Source organism: Platalea leucorodia (assembly GCF_965183815.1).
Source record: "Platalea leucorodia genome assembly, chromosome: 2".
Taxonomy (NCBI): Eukaryota; Metazoa; Chordata; class Aves; order Pelecaniformes; family Threskiornithidae; genus Platalea; species Platalea leucorodia.
Window position 1 is genome coordinate 118,448,041 of NC_138824.1, and position 22,454 is coordinate 118,470,494.

General features: G+C 41.1%; 1 protein-coding gene across 1 annotated transcript in view; it reads right to left on the reverse strand.

Moving 5' to 3' along the window:
* Window positions 1-22,454, reverse strand: part of EPHA3 (EPH receptor A3) — a gene marked incomplete at both ends in the record, with an annotated part of 227,790 nt that overhangs the window by 196,974 nt on the left and 8,362 nt on the right. Inside the window, one exon of the mRNA XM_082305127.1 lies at window positions 12,503-12,567. Coding sequence (XP_082161253.1) covers window positions 12,503-12,567 — 65 coding nt within the window. The remainder of the gene's footprint in view (window positions 1-12,502; window positions 12,568-22,454) is intronic.

Here is a 22,454-nt window from a genome sequence, read left to right on the forward strand (position 1 = left end):
TCTTTTACTCCTTCTACATGGAGACCTGCCATTCTTCAGATTAAAACACAACTCCCAGTCAAGTAAAAGTGTATTTTCTTTGCTCAGCCCTCAGTCACTACACTTCAACCTACATAACACAAATCGCAGACCTTTCACTTTCTGTCTCTATTAATAGTGGTTTAACCAAGTTAGCTCCGAGTTCAATGCTGCCCTCCACCTTCTAAATCAAGACATTGCACTAGTGCAGTCGTATGCAATAACTGAACTTTCAATGTGTATTGTACTACATACCTATTAGTTTTCCTAAAAATCTTAAGACACCAACACCCAGCATTTACTTTCTATTTCCAAAGTCTTCTCCATTCTTTCTGTTTCTGCTTACATTTTATTCAACAACACTTTAAAATAAAATCACAAACTCTTCAGGAACTCAGAAGTGGGGTAGTCCACAATCCACCCTCTGCTACAGCATGAGACTAGACCACGCATAGCCTTCTCTTAAAACACTATGTAAGTTAAAGATGTGACAGTACTGACATTCGCCAAGTGGTTTGTTCCAAGATTTGGGAACTGTTGTCTGCTCATCCAATCCCATCATCTGTGCTTAAAGCCAATACCTCTGTTTAGTCGCACGTGTACTTGCGCACGTGAGATACCTCCAGTTAGCTCCCAGTCTACAAGACAATAATAATTCAGGAGTCCTGTGGTCCTGGCAAATCACTCACGTAGTAGAGGGAAAGTTTCCACCTGGGCTGCACATTTATTTTGTGCACTACTTCACCGCCCCTGCTTGTCCTTCGTCCACATAGTACTTTTCTACCAATCTTATTAGTGTTCACCCCTCTGGATGTTTTCATTTTAAGAGGATGTTCTAACCTGAAAACCATTTACTTCTGAATATACGCTACTGAATTACAGTGTCATCAGAAGAAGCGCAGCTCAGCTTCTCCTCTAAACACATCTTCAGGCTAAAACACTTCTACATAAATGCTCTGCAGTTCAAACATTTATTACCAGGTTTCAGAGTAAAATTAAATTTCCGTCATGGATATGTTATGTTTATTAATAAAGTGTCACAAAAATATTAGTGAAGGCTAAACAGGTAACACAAGGATATCAGGGAACATAAACGCTCAAGTTGCAGTAGCAATGTTTGCTTTGCCAGGTTACACATCCCGTAAGCTTGATGGAATGCATTGCACATTATGTATCAAACTACACGGCCAGGAAGAAAATTAACTTCTGAAGTTCTGGTTGGGATTTTAATTTTGCATTAAGCAAAAAGTGGAAAAGCAAGAATCTCGTTTGTTTGAACTTCTAGTAAATATTTACAGAGAGGTTCATGAAGGCAAAGTTTTGAACAGATGACAGGCACAAACATCATGGAATCAATCTCTGCAGTATGAAGGAAGGAGTCAGAGTCACAGGGAAGCTGGGAGTTAACCCAAGCTCTCTCCCTCCCACAGAAGCCAAAGGGTCCTGCCTTTCCTCTGGAACATGAAGGTTGTTGTGGCATCTTTAGTCCCTACTGCCACATGGGAAAGAAGCTTCAAGCCTTCCAGATAAGAGGCAGCAGGAATAGCTCCACAAGCAGTTTAAACCCAGGTTGCTTTCTGCAGATTTCAATCTTGATTCTTCACTTGCCCTCAACACCTAACGCCTCTCTCCACATAGGCTTTGACTGTTTAACGTCATTCTACCCAGAGTTCTCATCTTCAGTTCAGCTGCCACTACTTCCTTAACCCTCTTTTTTTGTGCCCTATTCAGCCTCGGGAAACATTTGCCCTTTTGTTTTTTTTAAAAAAAAGAAAACACAAAAATCAGAAAAAATTTTTAAAGAAAGAAAACACAAAAATCAGAAAAGCACTCCTGCTACTAAATCTTAAACAAATAAAATCTCCCTTTCAGGAAGAATATTCTAGCTTAAGATTTTTTTGCTATCATGGTAAAAGCTCTTAGAAAAAGCCTTGAAAACATTCAGATTCTAGACAAACATGTCTCCCATTATAAGAGTTTTTGGATAACAAGCTAGTATAGCACCAGACTTTTCATTTTTAGGAGCTGTGAAGTAAGCCATACTACGCTGTTATCTTCTCTTTCCAAGAAACCTGAACTACTCCAAAACCCAGCTTCTACTTGCCAAATCCCTGGATGGTAAAAGGAATGTAAAATAAAATATAATGTTGCTTGTGAACTGTTTCTAGACTGAAACACTTGATCAGTTACATAGATAAGGCATCTAAATTCCTATTTCATTCCCATTCTTGGATTTTCTCTGCCACCCTAGTAGAGGTTTTCCACAAGTTCATCCCCCTCAGTTAAGGAAGTTACTATGGCAATGAGCATGGCATCGTAACTAATAAGATTGCTCCATACCAAGACAGTTAGAGGACAAAAGCCCATGATGTGAGGAAGCAGGGATTGCTCAGCCTTCTAAAAAGAAAAAGCTAAGGAGTGATCCAATTACAGACTGCAACAACTTGAAAGGGCCAAACTCTCCTCGGTAGCGACAGATGGTGTAAGAAGAGAAAAAAGCCACAAACTGTGTCTTGAGAGATTCAGATGAGGTATCAGGCAGAATTCTGTCCACTAGAAGAAGCCTCCACAGCACCGAAAGAGGCTGCCTGGAGAGGCTGTGGTATCTCCACCCTCAGAGTCCGAGAGTCCACTACCCAAAGCCGTAGCTGTTGACCTCATACAACGTTAGCATTAGTCCGGCATTGAGCAGGAGACTGGATGGGCTAGATGGCCTCCTCGCAGCTCTTCCAAACAACATTTTATTATTTCTCTGATAATCTACATCTCTGCAAGTAAGACACATTTCAGTATCAAACTTTAAAAAAGATTCTAAGTGAAAAGCAGATTCTGATTTACACCATTCTGCAGCCTGATCCATAACCAACACTAATATTATCAACCTCTCCCATCAGTCATAATTTTTGGGTGACATCAGAACTTGAAGCAAGCTAATTCACCACAATTTTTTTCTCAATATCAATGAAATCTGAACAGGCCCTAATTAAAGGATTGGTGGTCAAAATCTACCTGTAATGTTCTAAGATAAACAATTGATAAAGGATAAAAAAACCCGAATTCCTACCACGCCGTAGCTTTTCCATACAGAAAGCACTGCATGTGAATGTTGACATCCAGTTTAGAAACTAAGCTTCAGCTACCATAAACAGTAACTGTCCTGTAGATCTAAAAGATTCACTTTGAGATTAGGTTTTTATTTTGTTTAAAGACAAGAACATAGACAGAGTGAGTCCAATTTGATCCCTGGAGTCTAACTAAAATCAGCTGTCAGCCCCTTGAGGAAGGATGGTGTTGACTGCCCATACTTGTCTAATATAACAGCACACAAACCACATCGCAGCACGGCACTCATCCATACGTACGTGTGCTAACAGACAACTAGCAATCATTCTGCGCGTCTTAATCACCCTTTGGGGCCTCTGAAAATGCAACAGCTGGAAATAAAGTTGTAGTCTGAGAGACATCGAGGAATAGCAGTTAGGCAGGGAAAATTAACACACAGATGCAAGGACCAAATGTCACAGAGTAAAACTCACAGATTTCATCACCACGTTATGTATAAGATAGTTATCTGCACACAGTGCAAAGAGCCCTTAACCCCAGCATATCCTTCACAGAGCTCAACCACTGATTAAAAGCAGAGCACAAGCACGAAGCACGCATTTCGCCCTAACACCTTCCGCTCCAAACCAAGCCAAGTACACGAAGAACTGAAATATCGGCCGCTTGCTGTGCCCTGCAGCCGGGCGGCACACCTAAAGGCAACCACAGCAGCCGCCTAGAAGGACGCGGCAAGCCTAACCACGCGGCAGCCAAAAGCCGCCGGCCATTAGCCCGGGCCTCGCCGTCGCCCGGGGGCCGGCGCAGCCCCGCCCCGCCCCGCCCCGCGGGCGGCCGCGCTGAAGGAACAGCGCCACCTGCCGCGCCGCCCGCGCCCCTCCCGCCGCCGCGACACCCGGGACGGACGGACGGGCGGACGGACGGAGCGGGGAGGCCGGGGCCGCCGGGCCGGGTCGCTGCGGGCGAGCCGCGACAGCCGCGCTGCGCTCGCTGAACCCGCGCCACCGCTTCGCTTTTGAATAATACGAATGCTACTGCTACTAGGAGGGCCGCGACTCTGAAACGCCGCCCTGCGCCCCCGCTGAAGTTTTCAGCCCTCCCCCGAGGCAGCCCGTGGCCTCCTGCCGAGGGAGGAAGCCCGGAGGAAGCCCAGCGGCATCGCAGCGCCGCCGCAGGGGCTGGGCCACGGCCGCCCGGCCGGGCTGCGAGGGGAAGGGGTAGGCGGTCGGGCGCCCGCCGTGCGCCTCCTGGAGCGCAGCCCCCGCACCGGCACGGCAGCGCCCGACGGAACGGCCGCGGCGCTCCTCGCCCCCGGGGCAGCCCGCCGCCTGTTCCACAGCGGCCCCTCCCTCGGGTAGCGAAAGGCCCCGAGCCCCGCCGGGGTCCCGCTGAGGGGAGCCCCGCGTAAGGCTCAGCCCCGGGCGGGACCGCCGCTCCAGCGGCCGCAGCCTGGGCGGTAACGGCCAAGGGAGAGAGGGAAGGCAGGCGCTCCCGCACGGGCCTTCGCCCGGGTGTCCCACGTCCCTCCCGGCTGCGGCTCACCTGCCCTCCGGCCGCGGGACCGAGCCTGGCGTCGGCCGCAGCCCCGCCGCCGCCCGGCGCAGGGAGGGGCAGGGACGGGACGGGACGGGGGTGAGCCCGCGCGCCTCCTGGCAGGGCTCGCCTCAGGGAGCGCGGGCGGGCGGCCGCTCCCCGCCGCCGCTCCTCGCCTTCGCCGGCGGCCAGCGGGCAGGCGTGGGGCGTCCCGCTGGAGGGGGCCGTGTGCGGCCTTGGGAAGCGAACTGACAGAATCCTCGGGCTGCTTTCACAAACAACTTCGAAAACCGAGGGGAAAAAAACCCAAGCGACGTGAGGGTCTCCCGCCTAGGAACCGCTGCCTTCTCAGCCTCGCTGCGTCAGCCTGAGAGCCAGCAAGCCCTCCCTGCACCGATACGCCTGCTCTCCAACACTTCTGTAAAAGAACAATTTTAAATTGTAGGAAATACTATTCTTCACGGAGAATCATTTTAACCTGAATATTTTCAGAGATCTGGGGGAAAGAAAAAAAATATACCCAGAATAAATTACCTACCAAAACTACTTAGACTGTCAAAAATAAAGCTCAACCACAGCAAAGGTATCAGGCGAAATCGTTTATGGGCATTTTTAACTGGAGACTGCAGTTACTCTTCTTGTGATCTTGATGTTATAAAAACAGTCTTAAAATCGACTGTGATAAATAATGCTGCATTTCATGACAGTTACTGTATTTATTTTGTTCTATTCTGGTTTATGCAAATAAATTCAGCACAAAAGAAAATGAATAAAATTTATAAAGTAAGCATTTCCTTACAAAGGGAAAAATATCTCATGGTGATCAGGCCATTTGAGAGAACTTCTCGCAAATGGCCTGCGTTTATGCTGACAGGGCTGACAGAAATAAAATTCTGCCCATGAGGAGAATGATGTCGTTTCTAAGCTTTGAAAGTTAAAAAGAAAAATTGGAAGCTGAAGTATCTGCAATTCCAACTCTAAATAAGATCTTTATTTAACTCTTGGAATAGAAGCCAAAACGTGCTCTGGCTTTTTTTTTTTTTTTTTTTTTTTTTAATTTGAAACCACAGAAAACTGATACCCAACCTTCAGCAACCTATTACCAGTAAGGAAAATGACTGATGAGGCTAATGAAATACGGGGGGGGGGATGTCCGTATTTTTCATCATAAAAAATGGTACAAGGACATTGCACTTATTGTACATTTAGCTTTTTGGTTTTGTTGCATTTTTTTTTTTTTAAATAGAAATCTCATAATTTGAAGTAACATGGTAAAAATGCTAGTTTCAAAAGAAAGGGGAAAAAAAGGCTTTGTCCCTCCTTTAATAACGGTCATGGCATAGAAATTAGCACACTTTTGACTTTATGGCAAGTTAAAAGCTGTCTTTTAAAAGGTACCAAAACACAGTATCGTTATGATCATACTAAATTTTTCAAATGAATGCAATACAGACTACAATTATCAAAACAACACATCTAAAGAATATCACAGTGCTCCACATTTTAAAAAGGCATTTCTTTCCGGTGACAATTCATAACACGAGACAGTCATAAATATAATTCTGAAGTAATACGCATGTTCTCATTTTTTTTTTTTCAAATAACTTCCCCCATTTGTTTAGTCAACTCCACTTAATTTTTTTTTTATTTGAACTTCTATTTGAAATGCATGCTTAATGCAAGCAGCTGAAGATAGTGCGCAGATGAAACACAAGTCAAAGCCAGCTAAAGTACACCAAAAGTACATTCTACCCTTGGCTACTCACACACTGCTTCTGAAAACATCAACAAAACTTTCATATTATATTCAGAAAGCAGTACTAAACAATGCTGTCATCAGTTTAACAATATGTAATTAAAATAATTACCTGGCATATCTCATAGCTTTATATTGCTAAAAGTAATACCTTTCAGAAAGGGGAAAAAAAATACAGTACAAATAAATCTATTTTTCATCATGTTCCTATTTCATGTAAAAGAAGCATCCACAGACTGCAGAAACCACCATTGCATTCTGATTCAAGGCGCTGAATGTGAATGAAGAGATTTGAGTTCGAAAGAGGCAGATTTTTAAATGTCCCTCTCCAAAGCAAAATCATTCACTTTACAATAATAAAAATAAATTCAAATAGTTTTATTCTAGTAGGAAGAAAACAAAAAGTCTAAAAATGAGAAACAGCACATGCTTGATTACAGAAAATTGGAGGTGAAGAACTTATGAAAGCTATAGTAAAAGTGCTCTATTTATTAACACAGTCTCGTTACATTGAAAAAAGGAGAATAAAATGAAACGAACATACTTTCAATGCACCCTAAAAGCAAATCCCTTGGGGGGGGGAAGGGTATATAAACCCAAAAAATTACTTTCTCAATCAGCCATTCAGTGTAAAATGAAACAAAGCCTATGATTCACAGAAACAGAATCCCAAGTGGTTAGTTGGACTTTCAATCGCCAAAACAGTCTGCGTGCATTTCAGACCTGATACACAAGTCGTGAAAGGCAGGGTGACAGTAGGAAATATATAAAGTTGCAAGGAGACCAGAGCTCAGGCAAAACAAAGATAAATCTTGGTTTTAACAGAATACATTGTTTTAAGAAGTACTAAGGAAATTCCACTGCTAATGAATAGGAAAAAGATAGTGTATAATAGTATAACGTGCCTGTTTTCATTTTGAAGTACTTAACTTTTCATTTTGCAAAGACACCTTTCAGTTTCATTATTTTGTCTCATACCAATTGTTTGATATCATTTGCTTTACTTTGAAACTCATTTTCACAACCACCTGGTGATTTGGGTAATACTCCCCACTTCAAATACAGTATCACTTCAAAGTTGACAAGGTAAGTTTGGTGTCTCAGACAAAAAAAAAAAAAAAAAAAGAGTGCAGACTAAGATGTCAATCGGTACAAAAAGAACACTAAAATTTTGTTTTTTCATAAATTTTTTTATGTGTTGGCCAGTTTCAAGTTTTTTTGATGGCTCAGCTGTCCTAAGATTCTGCAGTGGTGTGAAAATAAGACGCACGTACGGATGAGAAACTTTCTGTGTGCCCAGCTGAGGGGAAGGCTGAAGCGTGACACCAGGAAAGCCACTGGCATTAAGGACCTACTGCAAAAAACCCTTCAATCATGGGACGCAATTAACCGCAAGACACAAAGCTGCAGGAAAACAAACCTCGTTATTTCCACCACTCATGGAAATACTTATTAATCTTGAAAACGTCTTCCAAATAAACAGAGAAACTTTCCATTCCGAGTGGCCTTAGTAACTGATTCTTGAACGCAGCTTATTTGAGTGCACCTTAATCACAGGCAAAATGTAACTCTGCACAAGTTCTCCTCTACCTTCACCTAGTCACAAGTGAGAGCCAAATGCTTATTTAGTCAGTCTTCTTCAGTCACTGTGTCCAGGATATCCCACAAAAAAAGTTTTTACAGTGCCACACATTAGCCGACTATTGAAACCAGAACAAATGCAGCCAGGGAGACCGCTGCTGTCATGGGTAGGCAGTAATACAGTCTAATGTGACAAACCACTTTCAGGCTTTTGAAATATAAGAGAGAAGGCATTTTCCTCATTTTCACTTGGATTTTTGGATTCTAACCCAATTTCGGGTGATGGAAAAACTCTCATTAATCTCAGTCACGCATGCGGTAGCCTTCCTAGCACAAACTATTACAGAAACAGGGAATGTTACCCGTCTCTCCTCTAATACTTACAAACCAGTTTCTATTACTGAGATGATCGGCTTGCTTTGTCCAAACGATCATGAGGGTGACCACTAAGAAAAAGCAAAGTTATTCACACCATTTTCAAAGCACTTCAGCGTACAGTCAGCAGCTGAGGTACTTGCCCAGAAGTTTAAGGTACTAAGCACAGCCAGCAGTCAAAGAAGTCAGATGGTTCTGAAGAAACTCAGGGACCTAGAAAGCTTCTGTCATGACCAAAGACCATATCTTTATTTCCCAACCAGTCTTTTAAAATTTTGCCCGCAATTTACTAACTTTGGTCACATACTGAACAGGTTGGGTTTTTTGTTTGGTTTAGTTTTTTTTTTTGTTTGGTTTTGGTTTTTTCTTTGTTTGTTTGGTTGTTTTGGTTGTTTTTTGTTTTTTGTGGTTGGTTTTGTTTTTTTTTTTTACAATTTTCTATTACATGACAATAGTAAATGCCAGAGCATTCTTTTCTCTATCTACAAGCAAAATAAGATAGGCATGATTTCTCTTTTACTTTTCTACTGACTACATAAAAAAATGCCCAAAAATTTCAAGCCCGGTAATAAACACATAAATATCAAGTCACAGGTTGGGTGACTGCAGAACAACGTACTGCCATTATGTCACAAATATATCTATCTTTTCAAACTTTCCAAAGAACATGGAGCTAGAGTCAAATTAGAAACATCTTTCTTACTAAAAAAACGATGCTGAAACCAATACAACTACTCGCATGAATATGCAGAGCGGGATTTAGACTGTACTCTTTTTGTCCTGTATGAATTATCCATCACATTTCTATTGTATATTATTAAAGTGACTTGCTTTTTTATCCTCCCAACCCCCACATCTGTGCTGCTGTAATTTATGTGAATTGCAGTTAATGATCACTTGCGTTATGCTTAATCAGCATATCAATAATATACTCTGTACAGACTAAGTAGCTCTTCTTTCTTTCCCCTTTAATGAAACCTATAGAAATGGAACTGGTATTTGACTGATTGGCATTACAAAAAGGTTGCCTAGGCAGGTGCTGGAGATGGTAGTACAGGATACAGGCCTTGTGGCTGCTGCCAATCATGCTCAAGCATCAGCAAAGCCCGCTATTATATTTTTTTAATTCCATTGCCTTGCTATCTAGAGGGGCCGATGTTTTGTACTTAAGGGATTTTAATGAGCTTGACCAGATCAGTGTTACTGATGCCAAGATTGTGGCTGTGTGGGATGGATCAAGGAGAGATCACCTTCTTACAGGGTGATATTATTAACCATGGTCTAAAGCACTGCCATTAGAGCATTCTTACGTGGGACACAGAAATCTCTGAATACAAATGAGCTATAGATCTTAACATGAATATTCAGGAATTTCTGGAAAGCTGTTATTATATATGCCCAAGTCAAGGCAGACTTAAAAGAATAAAAAAGAACCATTGAATGTTGAAAATGACAACCAATCAGTTTGGGTCATTTTCCCAGAAATCAATCAATATTGTGTATTGATAAGATAAAATTATTAACCTAGTAAGAGGTTTATTAAACACTTTGGCTAAATTACTCTTAAAAACTCTGTAAGTCACCAGCTTCAGTATACTGACATTTATGGCTTCAGATCAGAACACTGCTGCATGCTGGAGAAGGACTGGCACAACACCAATATTCTCATTTTTGAGTCACAGCCTGAAGTGTAGCTCTATTAGCTTTACCTTGTAAATCACCACTATGCTATTAGCAATCTTTCAATACAATGTGACATCTTTATTATAATGTTTTTCCACTAAAGTTTAAGTTCATATTTTAGTTAGCTCAGAGACAGATGCAGCCACATTTACCAGGTTTAATTAATTGACTATAAATAAAGGGCTGTAAAAAGAAGGCGCCTCTTTCACATGATGTTCAAGTTGTCATCATTTTACAGAAAAATGCCAATTCAGATAGGATGGATGTTACTATTTCTATACTTTACATTCGTGTTTCAATATGTAAGCTTAAAATTTCACAGTATTTTGAAGGCTACAGTTGAGAGTCTCGGTTCTCTTACAAAAACACTCACAGTACATGATCTACATTAATTTACTACCACGTGATTTTTAACTAAGAATTTCATTAACTTGTAAGAACACCAGTACAATTCCATGATTTACTTTGGCTTCAATATCTGTGGATATTACAGTAAATAGGAACAGCATGCACAGACACACAAACAAGTTGTGCTGGATTTACCTGACAAAAACTTGCAGAAGCTAATAAAATTGCTTTGAGAGATCTAGGGCCCCTTTTTGGCGGGGTAATGTAGCACATCTGTTTTTCTTATAGCCCCCAAGATACCCTGTATCATTCCCTACCAACTGCTTTAGGCATCCAAGGCAAGAGAAGCACAGCTGCAGGGAGCAGAGCAGTAGATCTGCACAGCTGCAAGGAGAGGAACAGAGCAGAAGAGTAAAGCAGAGGAGGGCAGGGCAGCTGGGAGAGAAACCAGGAAAAAAAAAAAAAGTAAAAAGAAAAAAATGCAAGTGGAGACAAAAAACTGATGAGAGAGAAATTGCTGGAGAGTTCCCTCTTGGACATCCTGTTTATAGAGGTTTCTTATTGGGAAAAGTCAGCAGGAACAGCCACTAGAAAGAAACATGAACCCTCTTCCCACTTCTTCCCCATGAGAATGGAACAATTTGTTCAGAGACACGGAGAGAGATCCATGGATAAACTCAAAAAATAAACCAAGCCTTAATCCTTAAATAGTGCTAAACACCTGTATAACGCTTAATATCAAGAAGGCACTACTTAAATATTAACAACTGAATCCCATAAGTAAAGTACTGTTACCACTAATCTCTGTAAAAGTGATAAAGGTGAAGTAATAACTTGCCCAAAGCTGCAGAGGAATCGAAAGCTGATGTTCATGGTCCTACAAACAAACCAATGAGCAAATACCTGCCAACACCGAATTGAGAATTCAAAATGCAGTTGGTTTGGAAAAAGGACAGTCGCTGGACTCCTAGCTGCAACTCCTCACCCTTTATCAAGACTAGAGACAACATTTCCCAAGGACTCAGAAGTGGCAGTACTCTCTGGCAGAGGTTTACCCATAGGGTAGAAGACACAAGCAGGAAGAGACTCATGGAAACTTCTAGGAGTTGTCATCCTGAAGGTAGGAAACCAAACTCAGACAGCCATAGAGGAAGGAAACAGCACCATGAGGGCAAGCACAAGTGACGGGACAGCAAAAGAAGGAGCCACAGGTCTCCGAGTGCCTTCTTCCAGAAAGACTTGATGGCACAGCCTTCTCTGAGGGCGAGGGAAGCTCCAGACACCAGGGCATAGGCCTGCCAAGTGGAGGATTTTTTGTTTAGGGGACAGAATGCAGGAATGCAAGATTCTCCTGGCATATCTGTGCTATGCAATGTAGAAGGAGCGTAATGGGTTGTTCCTACACACACACATATACATTCCACAGAGACAAGAAGTTGGGGAGTGACCAGGTATCAGCACCACTGGATACTATGCACTTATATTAAGTCATCAAAAATTTTAAAAAGCGACTGGTGGCAAGTGCTACGTAAAAATGATGGAGTTAGCAAGTTTGAAAGCACAAATGCTTTAAGACTGCTCTTTTACTTCTCCAAATAGAATGCCTAGTTTCATTTGATCTGGATACAAGGTAAATAAAAACACACCCCTCAAGAACATTATTTAGACATGTCTTTAATAACATTTTAACTCATAAGTGACAATACTTGACCAATTCATCACAAAAGTTACCAAGTAAGTACTTACATCACCCGCTTATGTCCATACATTTTTCACCTTCCACGACTGCCATCTGAATAAATTAGCAAGTAATACTATGAAACAGTCCATGATACGTTTTAGAAATACACATAGCGATAGAAGGAACAGTACCTAAAGACAATTTTTTTTTTTTCCTCAATGCACTTCTTGCTTTAATTTTCTCCAGTAAGAGTGAGCTCTTCCTGGGGGTTACACGCAGTGCATTGTATGTTCTAAAGAGAAGGCGCCACATCTATATAAGCCACACATTGCAAGTTTAGAGCAGACTATTTTTGAAGCTCCAAAGAACCGGCGCTATTGCACGGTGTCCTCTGAAGAGGAAACAATGGTTAAATGGCACATTGGTCTGTAGCAGCACTTTTCCATTTCACAGTCTAGTGAACTCACCCCATGTGATGGGTAGGAGATCCAGCCCAGCTCCCCTTGAATTGTTTTTGAATCCAGCAGATTAACTACAAAAGAAGACAAAATGAAGAGGAATGAGTTTCATTTGCCTCTGTCCAGTTAACCTCAGTTACCCGTACCAAAAGACGTGTTTATTTGGGGACCTTGTGAAGCAGTTGATTTGTTCAGGTGGCCTGGCAGTTAGCTACAAAGAAGAAAAAGACAGACAAATAAAAAGGATTGTCTTGTTTATCTTAAAACATGGTATGAACAGCAGACGGGGGAACTTTTCAAAACAAAAAAAGTGACAAAAAACAAACAAGGGATCGCTGGCCAAATTAATTACAGCAGGGGGTGGGAACAGAGCACTTCTATCAGCTGTACAAACTACAGCGTTTTCCCCTTGGACGCCTGAAATTTGGGTCAATGCATCTAACTACATGGGTGAGATCTGAATATTTTAATCATTATTTGATTAAAGGCCTGTATTTGGCATATATAATTTTCTCAGAATGCAGGAATAAATAATGAATGCTGATTAAAGTCTTTCCTGCAGTTCTTTCTTCCTTCTGATCTAATTTGTTCTCAAATTGTCTTGTAGTAGTGAAGTGTTTCCTAAATGTCATGTGTAACACATTAGATACAAAAGTAATTATTTACAATGTTATAAGTTCAGACAAACCTACTTTTAAAGAGGACCATCAATTCATTGCTAATCTTGCTGTTATCTTTTTTTTTGGAGGCATGCAACAATTTTCAGAGTAAGAAGGAAGATTTTATTTGTAAACAGCCTGATATAGACATTTTCCAGTCAATCAAATCACAGTGGTTTTATACCCATTTTAAAACATGACAAGTATTTAAAAAAATAAAAAAGATATTTGTCTTTGGTATTTGTTTTCTACAAGCACAAAAATAAATTCTGTTCCTAATCTTGGCCATATAGACTGCAAGTGCTTAATCACACAGTTCCCTAACTACCCATTTATTTATTAACATGAAGCAGAACGGGGATTGATACAAAGTATCATACAAAAAAAAACATAGCCTCTATATAAATACAAACCAATGAAGCATTAGTATACAACATGACAACGCTGTTTGCAACTGCACCAATTTGTGCACCTTCAATATTTATTATCTGCAATTTGGGTTTACTTTCATTGCCTGCCCTCTCATGCCCCCATTTTTTTTCCTTCAACATGGAAACTACTGACAATGAGAAAAGAAATAAATCCCATCATATGCAAGGGAATTTTAACACCTGAGAATGATGGATCTATTAGAGGTGGCCAGTGTAGCAGTCTGAGCAGCTTCAGCTTCTATTTGTAAGCCTGAAGGGTTGTCACTGCTCCCAGAACCAGATGGTCTGGGTATTGGTGCTCAGAGAAAGTAAAAGAATAGGACTAGGAAAGGAAAAAATGGGGGAAATTATCTATGACTCTGCCAAGTTAATTTTTTTGAATTATTTCATCATTCTGCTTTTAATTGCTGTTTAATTTTGGACATCACGTAAAAAATAGAGCTATGAAGGCATTTTTTTTCCTCCTGTTATTGGGATGTACAGAAGGAGGAGACAGAGTAAGGAAAAACAGGTACACAGTATTAGCAATAAGACCATGTTATAAACAACCATAACTATACACATTAGTCTACATTTGCGTGCACATGTATTTGTGTTGTGTATGTGTATATACGCAGTGCTATACTACCATGAATAAGCTGCTCTGCCATCTGTGTGAGGAAAAATGTTTCCCCCTGCAGTTATACACCCCTTTAAAAGAAAGCAACAGTATTTTGAATTTTTACCTACATCAATAAATAAAATATCTTTCCTATCTTACAGAAATAACATAATCCAGTATTATATATTTCTCAGCTCCAAATTTATCAGTGATTAAATTCTCCATCACCTATGCAAAGAAAAATCAGTCAGCCCTTTATTGAGTGCATAGGGCTCTAGGCAGACTATTCTGAAGCAAGGTTTGCATCTGTAAAAAGGAAATACTAATAAAAATTCAAAAGAAAAAAGTGCACTTCTTGCTTTTGTGACTACAAATTCCCACAGATTATGGATCTCCTGGGATAAGAGAGATATGTTTGTTGCGCATCTGCAACACATGGTGGTGAAGGAAGTATGATTGTTGAGGTAAAGTACTTGGCAATAAGTTGTTTAGGCAAATCACTCAGAAGTAACTTAAGTAACATACATATTCTTTAAGAATAAGCTTCTTGAAAACATGATTGCAGCCACTCTGAAATTTATGAATTCAGTCCAAATTCATCAGCCTCATCTGGAAAAATAAACAGGCAATAGAATCAAAACCTGGTGGTAGTTTCCCTCTTGACTTGCCAAGCACCCTAGCAGTTAGAGCATGCCCTCAAGGTGCAGATCAGCATTCAGAATCATTGTCTCTCTCTCTATGCCACCTCGACAATGCCAGCTCCCTACTGCCTGCCTATCTCTCAGAGCAGGTTTACCAGGTTCTCCTACAAGAAGCACTCACAAGCATTACAACAGGGCCATGGGGGGCAATTAAGTCTTCAGTGCAAGCCATGTGTGGTCCGCGACAGGTGGATGTCCCAGCCATGGGGCAACTTGTGGTGCAATATATTGAGATCAAATCTACGACATCAACACTTTTTAAGCGTCTCTCCTTCATTCCACCTTCCTTATCTTCCTCATCTCCTTCAAATCAGCAGGGCTAGGCAAACTACTTTTCCATGCTCATACGCATTTCACTACATTTTAGAAATCCTTAGACTACAGTAGAACTCCAATTCAGATACAAGTCAGAGAATGCAAGTAGGTACCTAAAAAAAGTGGTATGAACGCTCCCATCACTGACAAAAAAAAAAAATCAAAGCAAAGGTATGTTCCAGACCTGTAACTTTATTCATAACTAGTTTTGTGCTAAACATATTTATATGCTTTCATACTGCACAGTCTTTAACTTCCTCCATTTTAATTTGTGCAAGATGGAACAAAGGTTGTCATGTCAAGTAACTATTTAATATCTAGCAGAATAAGATCAGAAAACATTAAGTTCCTTCACCTATCCAGCCACATGGTTTTCAGTGATTATAAAGACCACTCATTCCTTTTTTTTTTTTTTTGTGAAATGCCAAGAAATAAAAGACCAGGGAAGGGAAAAAATACCCAAAGAAAGAAAACATAATTATACTGACCCCCTAGATAATTGTTGCTTTCCCTGAATGTCTTTATCATTTGTCTAGTAAGAAATATATTACAGGCAAGCAGAAACACAAAGTAGACTGCCTGAGTGCTGAAACTGTTTGAAATCCAACTGAAAATCATACGTACAATACTTTTTCCCTATAAAAAATTGGGGAAAAAAATACCTAGCACTAAAAGTATACTGTTCTTCAACAGTATCTAAAATGTAAAATGTATTTCCTTTCAGCTAGTCACCTGAGAAAAACGCTTCCCTCTCCCTGAGAAAAGCTTCTACAACACTCACTTTTCCTGTGACTTCAAGAGAGAGTTGTACACCTCGATCCAGAGCAAACAATTAATACAGAACCAACAGGCTGCAATCATCATGGTCCCCAGACAAAAATGATAGGGACGGGTAGTGTTACGTTTTGTCATTACATGTCCTAACATTACATATTAATCTGGAAATTGAAGGAGAAAATAGCATTTCCCTACACTAAGATGGAAGAAACACATAAAGAATGGATTAGATATTAATTGTCTGAAATTTTTGGCATGCATTTGTAGGATTACGTAAAAAGTAAAAAAGTAAAACTTTACACAAGCACTTGATTGCTCATTTGAACTTCTTTTCACCCTGATATATGCTCTAGTGTAACAAAAGGCAACCCTTGGTTCACAAAACTAACCTGACCAATTCATGAAGTGTAACATGAAGACATATTCAGTCAGATCATGATCAGTGGACATATATCAATGTGACCCTAACATTTTCCCATATACAATTAAAGTTAAATGAAAGCCAGTGTTTAAATGTACTACAATTGCCTACAGCCACATATTTATCAGATGAAAGAGGGAACTGGAAAGAAGGGAGTTTAACCTTTCTTGTGGCACCGTCCTGTGCAAGGTCCGTGTCTTCAAAAAAAGACAAAAATAAACAAAAAAAAAGAGGTCAAGCTACTTCGCGTGGCAATACGTTTTCTTCCCTTGCAAGTGTAACAACCAGGTCCTCCGGAACAACTGGCCCAGTGAAGAGCACGGCTGTGCAAGCAATCGTAACCGCAGGTCCCATATGGTCCTAACTTCAGGGTCTGATTACTCACAGCTCTCGTGTTCTTAAATGGGGTATTGGGGGATGGAAGAAGAGGAAGGGTTGTCACATTATGTCCTAAAAATAAAGCCAATAACTCTTCTTCCTTTCTAACTATTGCTGCTTTCCAGAAGAGAGTAAAGAGATAGTTTTACAAGTCAGGCCACATGAAAGAGAATCAGGATTTCCAGGCTCTTTCTGAAGCTTATGCGTTTCTCACCCAACTCAGTTGCACTCCTTGTATCTCCTCCTCCTGCAAAACTGTGCGAGTATCACTCAGCTAACTCTTACAGAAACCTCTGAGGCTGACCAGCCAGTTACTAAGGGTAACTCTTAAACTAGCTGAACAGCTTTGGTGCTCTCAACAATCTTTTCCTACAGAATGACTTGAAAAGGATCACTGGTTATGCTACAGAGACACAGAGGAGTTCTCATTAAACAACTTTAAAAAAAGTGCTCTCTAAAAATCTCAGTGTCATCCATTGGTTCCCACCATGTAATTAACTGCCTTTAAAACTAGTGGTAAGTATGAGGGAGAATTTACTGGTATTAAAATACTGCAGTGCTATACAAACTGAGCAACCACCACTTCTAGCTCTAAATATCAGTGACTTGGTCCTTCCGTACAACAGCCTTGCTCACCGTGCCGTACACCATAGCTGTTTCTGCCAAGTGGCAGCATACCAGCAAAATGCTGATTAAGAACACGTTCTCTTTTTAGAAGCTCTCTCCTGCCCAACTCTTCTGGCCTTCCCCATTCACAGCCACAAGAAAAAGCATTATTAGTTCCCTCAACATGCGTTTCTGCCTGGGGGCAAAGATGAATCTCTTAACAGCAACTGGAGCAGGGGCATGGATGCAAAACGCGAAGCTCACTCTCCTTTTCATGGCATCAGGCAGAAGACGAATGAGGGCTCGGGTGGAGTCCGACAGGCGGGCCCGCTCGCGCCACCAGAGACTGCTTCCAGTTTGAGGGTGACTGCAGAGGGCCTGCCGCGAGGCTCACTAACAGCAGGTCTCATCAGGAGTAAGTAATGCCAGTGAAAGAAAAAGAACTGTAAAACTAACAAGATACCTGAATACACTCTGAAAGCAGCAGCATTTCCAGAAACATGTGGAGTAACAACGGCTACAATGAACTGAACACAGTATAAATACCTCCCCCAATAAAAAAAAAAAAAAAAAAAAAACAACAAACCCACAAAGAAACCCACCAAACAAATGCTGCGCCAGGAGGTAGAACCACCCCGAGACCCCCCTCACTGCCTAAGAAATGAGGAAGAAAGTCTGCTAGGAGGCAACTTGCAATATCTAAAGAAGAACCTACAAACAACTTCACCACTGGAAAGCATTTCCAAATCATATTCTTTACATCAAAAAACCAGAGTAATAGTCAATGAGGTAAAAATATATAAAATATTTCCTCTTCAACTAATTAATATTTCCAATTAAAAGTTAAAAAAACCTCAAAGAACAAGAAACCACCACTTTTTTGTGTGTTCCTGTTTGGCATCAAACTGTCAGTTTAGAAAGATGCTAGTTAGTTATTAAAAAAATGCTAACAAATGGGAAAATTAGATTTGCTATGCAACCAAAAAAAAAAAAAAAAAATGGTGAATGCCCATAATTGAAACGTGTCATATAATCCTGAGCAGCAAAGAAAATACTTTGCGGCAGGAAGTCAGCCAAAATTTGGTTTTGGGGTGGGACAGAGCGGAGTCAGCGCAAACCCTGACGGACATTTTTAGAATGGTGGCCTCTTCCTGGCTAAAGGGACTTGCACCTGGATTTTCATCCACCTATGGGTACAGATCCGAGTCTTCTCAACTTTCCGTTCCCTCAGCAGTGGTGAAAGTGAAATAAGAGGAGCTGCAGCAGATCAGCTTTGTGTCTTTGGTTTATTCTGAGGCTAGAAACAACATCTACAGAGAGGCTGGGCCCAGGCAAGGCCAAAGTTGCACCTTGGTGCATTCACCATAATCACCAACTAGAATCAGCTGTCATGCTGATGTTGCTCAAGTCATGCTCCAATTTGCTAAGGTAGACCATGAAATCTTTTGGAAAGGACAACAAATAAATAAATAAGTAAAATCAGTAGATAAGAAAGCACTCCATGAAGCAATGCTAACCAATGCAATACTCTCTTCATGGAAGGGTGTTCAAGAGTGAAGCCTGGTTCTAAGCAGCAGACTGGAGGCCTGATTTGCTGCTTGTCCATTAATAAAAAAGTCAAGTCTGCTGTAATTGTATGGTCCTACATTTCCCCTCAGATGTTGTAATGAAGATGTAATTATTGCTCAGAAGAAAATGACCTTAGCATAAGAGAGATATGCTAGGTCCCCATCTACTAACTCTGCTTTTACAGCTGTGTCTCCCTCCAGCCTGGGGCACCCTAAGAGCAAAGTAACACTAAGCTACACGGAGTAAAGTCTCCTAAAAACAGCAAACAGAACATACTTTGTAACGCATACCCAACCCAAGTGCCTACGAAGTTTGGCCCACTTACTGCACAACTCTTTTCCAAATGTGAGATTTCTCAGTGAGATTTCTGCTACAGCTCAAAGCCAGACTACAGTCCTTCGAGAGGCACAATGCTGTGAGGTCTGCACTTTCAACCCTTCTTGCCTGTGCTGTTATATTGTACAATACAAATCTGATTTTGTGCAGAACATTCCAAATTTGGCAACTGTCATGTTCAATCTGTGGTTAAATTGCTGACTGAAGAACTCCACCAGGGTGGGGGCAAGAGATGAACAAACAAGGGAAAACCAAAATGAATTAAAAAACAGTTGCTGCAATACTGAACACAGGAATCTTCACAAAAGAGGACTGGATAGTTCAAGCCTCCATTACTTTCCTTTAAATGTTCAGTAAATAACTGTTTCCAAAATTAAGAGATTGTGTTCCAAATCTCAGATGAGAAGACAAAAGACTAGCAATACGTGTCAAGTTACCCTATAGATTATTGCTTCTGTAGAACATACAAAGTTCCTACATCAGTTTGGATTATTTGGCAAATTCTATTTTTATGGCAGTTGCCCACAGCTTTTGAAGAGGAAGAGTTTCATTTTCCTCCCAGATTTTACTCTTCCCATCAAACACACTCCCCAAGAACGTCTGAGGCCACATTTAGATACCTCAGTTTTTCCTACAGCTGAATACTGAAGCAGCCAAAGCAGGAACCTTACTGCAAGTTTCTCTCAAAAGGCTGCCACGAAAGAGGGAACAGAGGACAACGATGAGCAATGCAGGAATGCCTATAAATAAAAGCACGGATTGTAAACTGCAAAACCAGAGCGGATCAGGGAGGCTCCACGACTGCATAGCAGCCCTCTCCCTGCTTGCTGCGCACAGCATGGCTTTCGATGCTGCTAGGGACCAGCAGCACTCCCGTGCCCCCTTCGCGGGGGCTCAGACCACGCTAACCGGCAGCCACGGCTCTCCGTGCGCCTCAGCCCAGCCAGCCTGGCTTTCATCACCTGCACCCGACGCCAAGTAGAAGCTCTCCAGCAGTCTATCTCCTTTCGCTAAGTATAGAGCCTGTCTGTGGAAAAGGGACAACACTGTCCTAAGTCTCCTGAACAGACAGGACAATGAGAACCGGGTCCAAAACCAAAAGCTTCACATGAGAGGTTTCAGCGAGCAAAACTGAAGAGCTATACTGTTCCTTAGCAGACAAAACTGGAACTGATTTTAAAGCAGAAAGCAAAACGAGTAAACATTTTGTTGCTAGAAATCTCAGGAGCGTCCACGTAACGCCAAAAGCCGTTGCCCCCCTCCTATAGCGGAGGGACTCCAAGCAATAGCTAAGGCTATGCAGCATACATAATGCTTTCACCTTACCCTCTCATCAATCTATATCAAGTCTATGCAGGTGTGCAGACACACTCAAACCTCCTACCTTAGCACTTCCCAGAAGTTATTCTGGCTACTGTAAAGAGAAAATAAAGACAAGCTGTTTCTACACCGATGATGACATATGAACTAGCAGCTCTTTTTGTAGGAGTGAGGTGACAAATCTGTACACTGCTTTTTCTCGGAGTACCTGTCTGCGTTATGTTGACAACCGCCCATCCATTCTCATGGATGAACACAGACAAAACAGATTTTATTTCTTTTTTATTAGTTTGAAACATGAGAGTTCTCTTCATATTGTTAAAGTGGCGTAAAGCTCAATTTCCAAGTATGCAAAAACATATGACTGGTGGGCTGGAATGCAATGTTTATCAAAGGGGCCTAATAAGGTTTTGGTTTTATTAGGCTATTTCCTGTAAGTTGATATGTGCCAGTTCTTTTCATTAAGACAAGGATATAAAAATTAAAAATGGATTAACCTAATGGGTTCCAAATTACTGTGTCGCTTTCACTTCTTTGCATTCTTTTTTTTTTTAAAACAGTCCCAATTGGTCCTTTTCCAGTACCGCCTACAACAGGCATAAACCCTTAGATACCTGAATTACCGTTCAGCTGAACTCACATTCAAATCCAAATCCTGCAAATCTCATTCTACTCTACTACTATAGCATTAAATCTGACATCAGTGAAGCACTGTGTTAAACATGCAATGCAAAATGGGGGCAACTGTGTTAAAAGGGAGTTTAAATTGCAAAACCCAAGTTCACCTTTCTCAGGAAAAAAGAAAAATTATACCAGATACTAAGGATGAGATTCAGTTCTCTAAACCTAGCCACTCTATGGCTTTCACAAGCCCAGAATAGAAGCGGGTTTCTCGCAGGATGTGTCGTATTTCCCAGTCCCGTTGGGTGCCTAAATCCTGAGGCACATAAAATGGCATCATATGCCTATGTCTAGCCAAAATTCAACAGCAAACATTACTCAAATAATTTTAATAAGCTCTAAACCACTTCTTAAAAGGGCTTAAGCACACTGCACAACTAAGTCTTTTTACTTCTGCATTCCTTCTCCCTTGGGAAAAAAGAATAATATTCAGTATTCACTAGTTTTGCAGAATTAAGCTGTCCTAAGATCTGACAGATTTGGGGCTTACCAGAGTATCACAAAGGTCCCCCTTGGGAAGGCTTCTAGCAACTTAAAGGAGGAAAAAAAATGTTGCTACATAGTGCCCATGTTCACTTAAGGTAAATTGAGAATTCAAGACCAAGTACGACATGCTCAGTTTCTAGAAATCTATAGGCGCCAAAAAGACACGGAAAAAACACCTGGGCACATGCAGCACCCGTGACTAAAAGTTCCTAAGTTCCCACAAATTTTACTGCAGTTCAAACATATTCAAGGTCCTGAAATCACTGAAAATTACAGCAAGTAACCAACAGTCCTTTGATGACAGAAATTTTTGAGACAGGGACCAGAGCATAAGTCCAGCAAATGACCATTTATTTGTTAAAAAGGTGGTGATACCCCCACCAAGTGAATCAGCTGGCAGCATGCCACAGCTAAGACAAAAAATGCTTTTAAGAAATTCCTCGCAGAAAAATAGAAACCCTTGCAGGTGAATATAGTTGTGTTGGGTTTGATTGTGGGGTTTGTTTTTTGTTTTTGGGGGTTTTTTTTAGTTTTTTTGTTGTTGTTGGTGGTGGTGGTGGTGGTTTTTTAAGTTTGAAACACAGAAGTTAAGACTTGTAAAAAATTTCTGAGAATCCTGCATTTGGAAAGCCACCTACTCAGGTGTGCCCTGACAGAGTTTTGTCAAGCTTTTCTTCTCT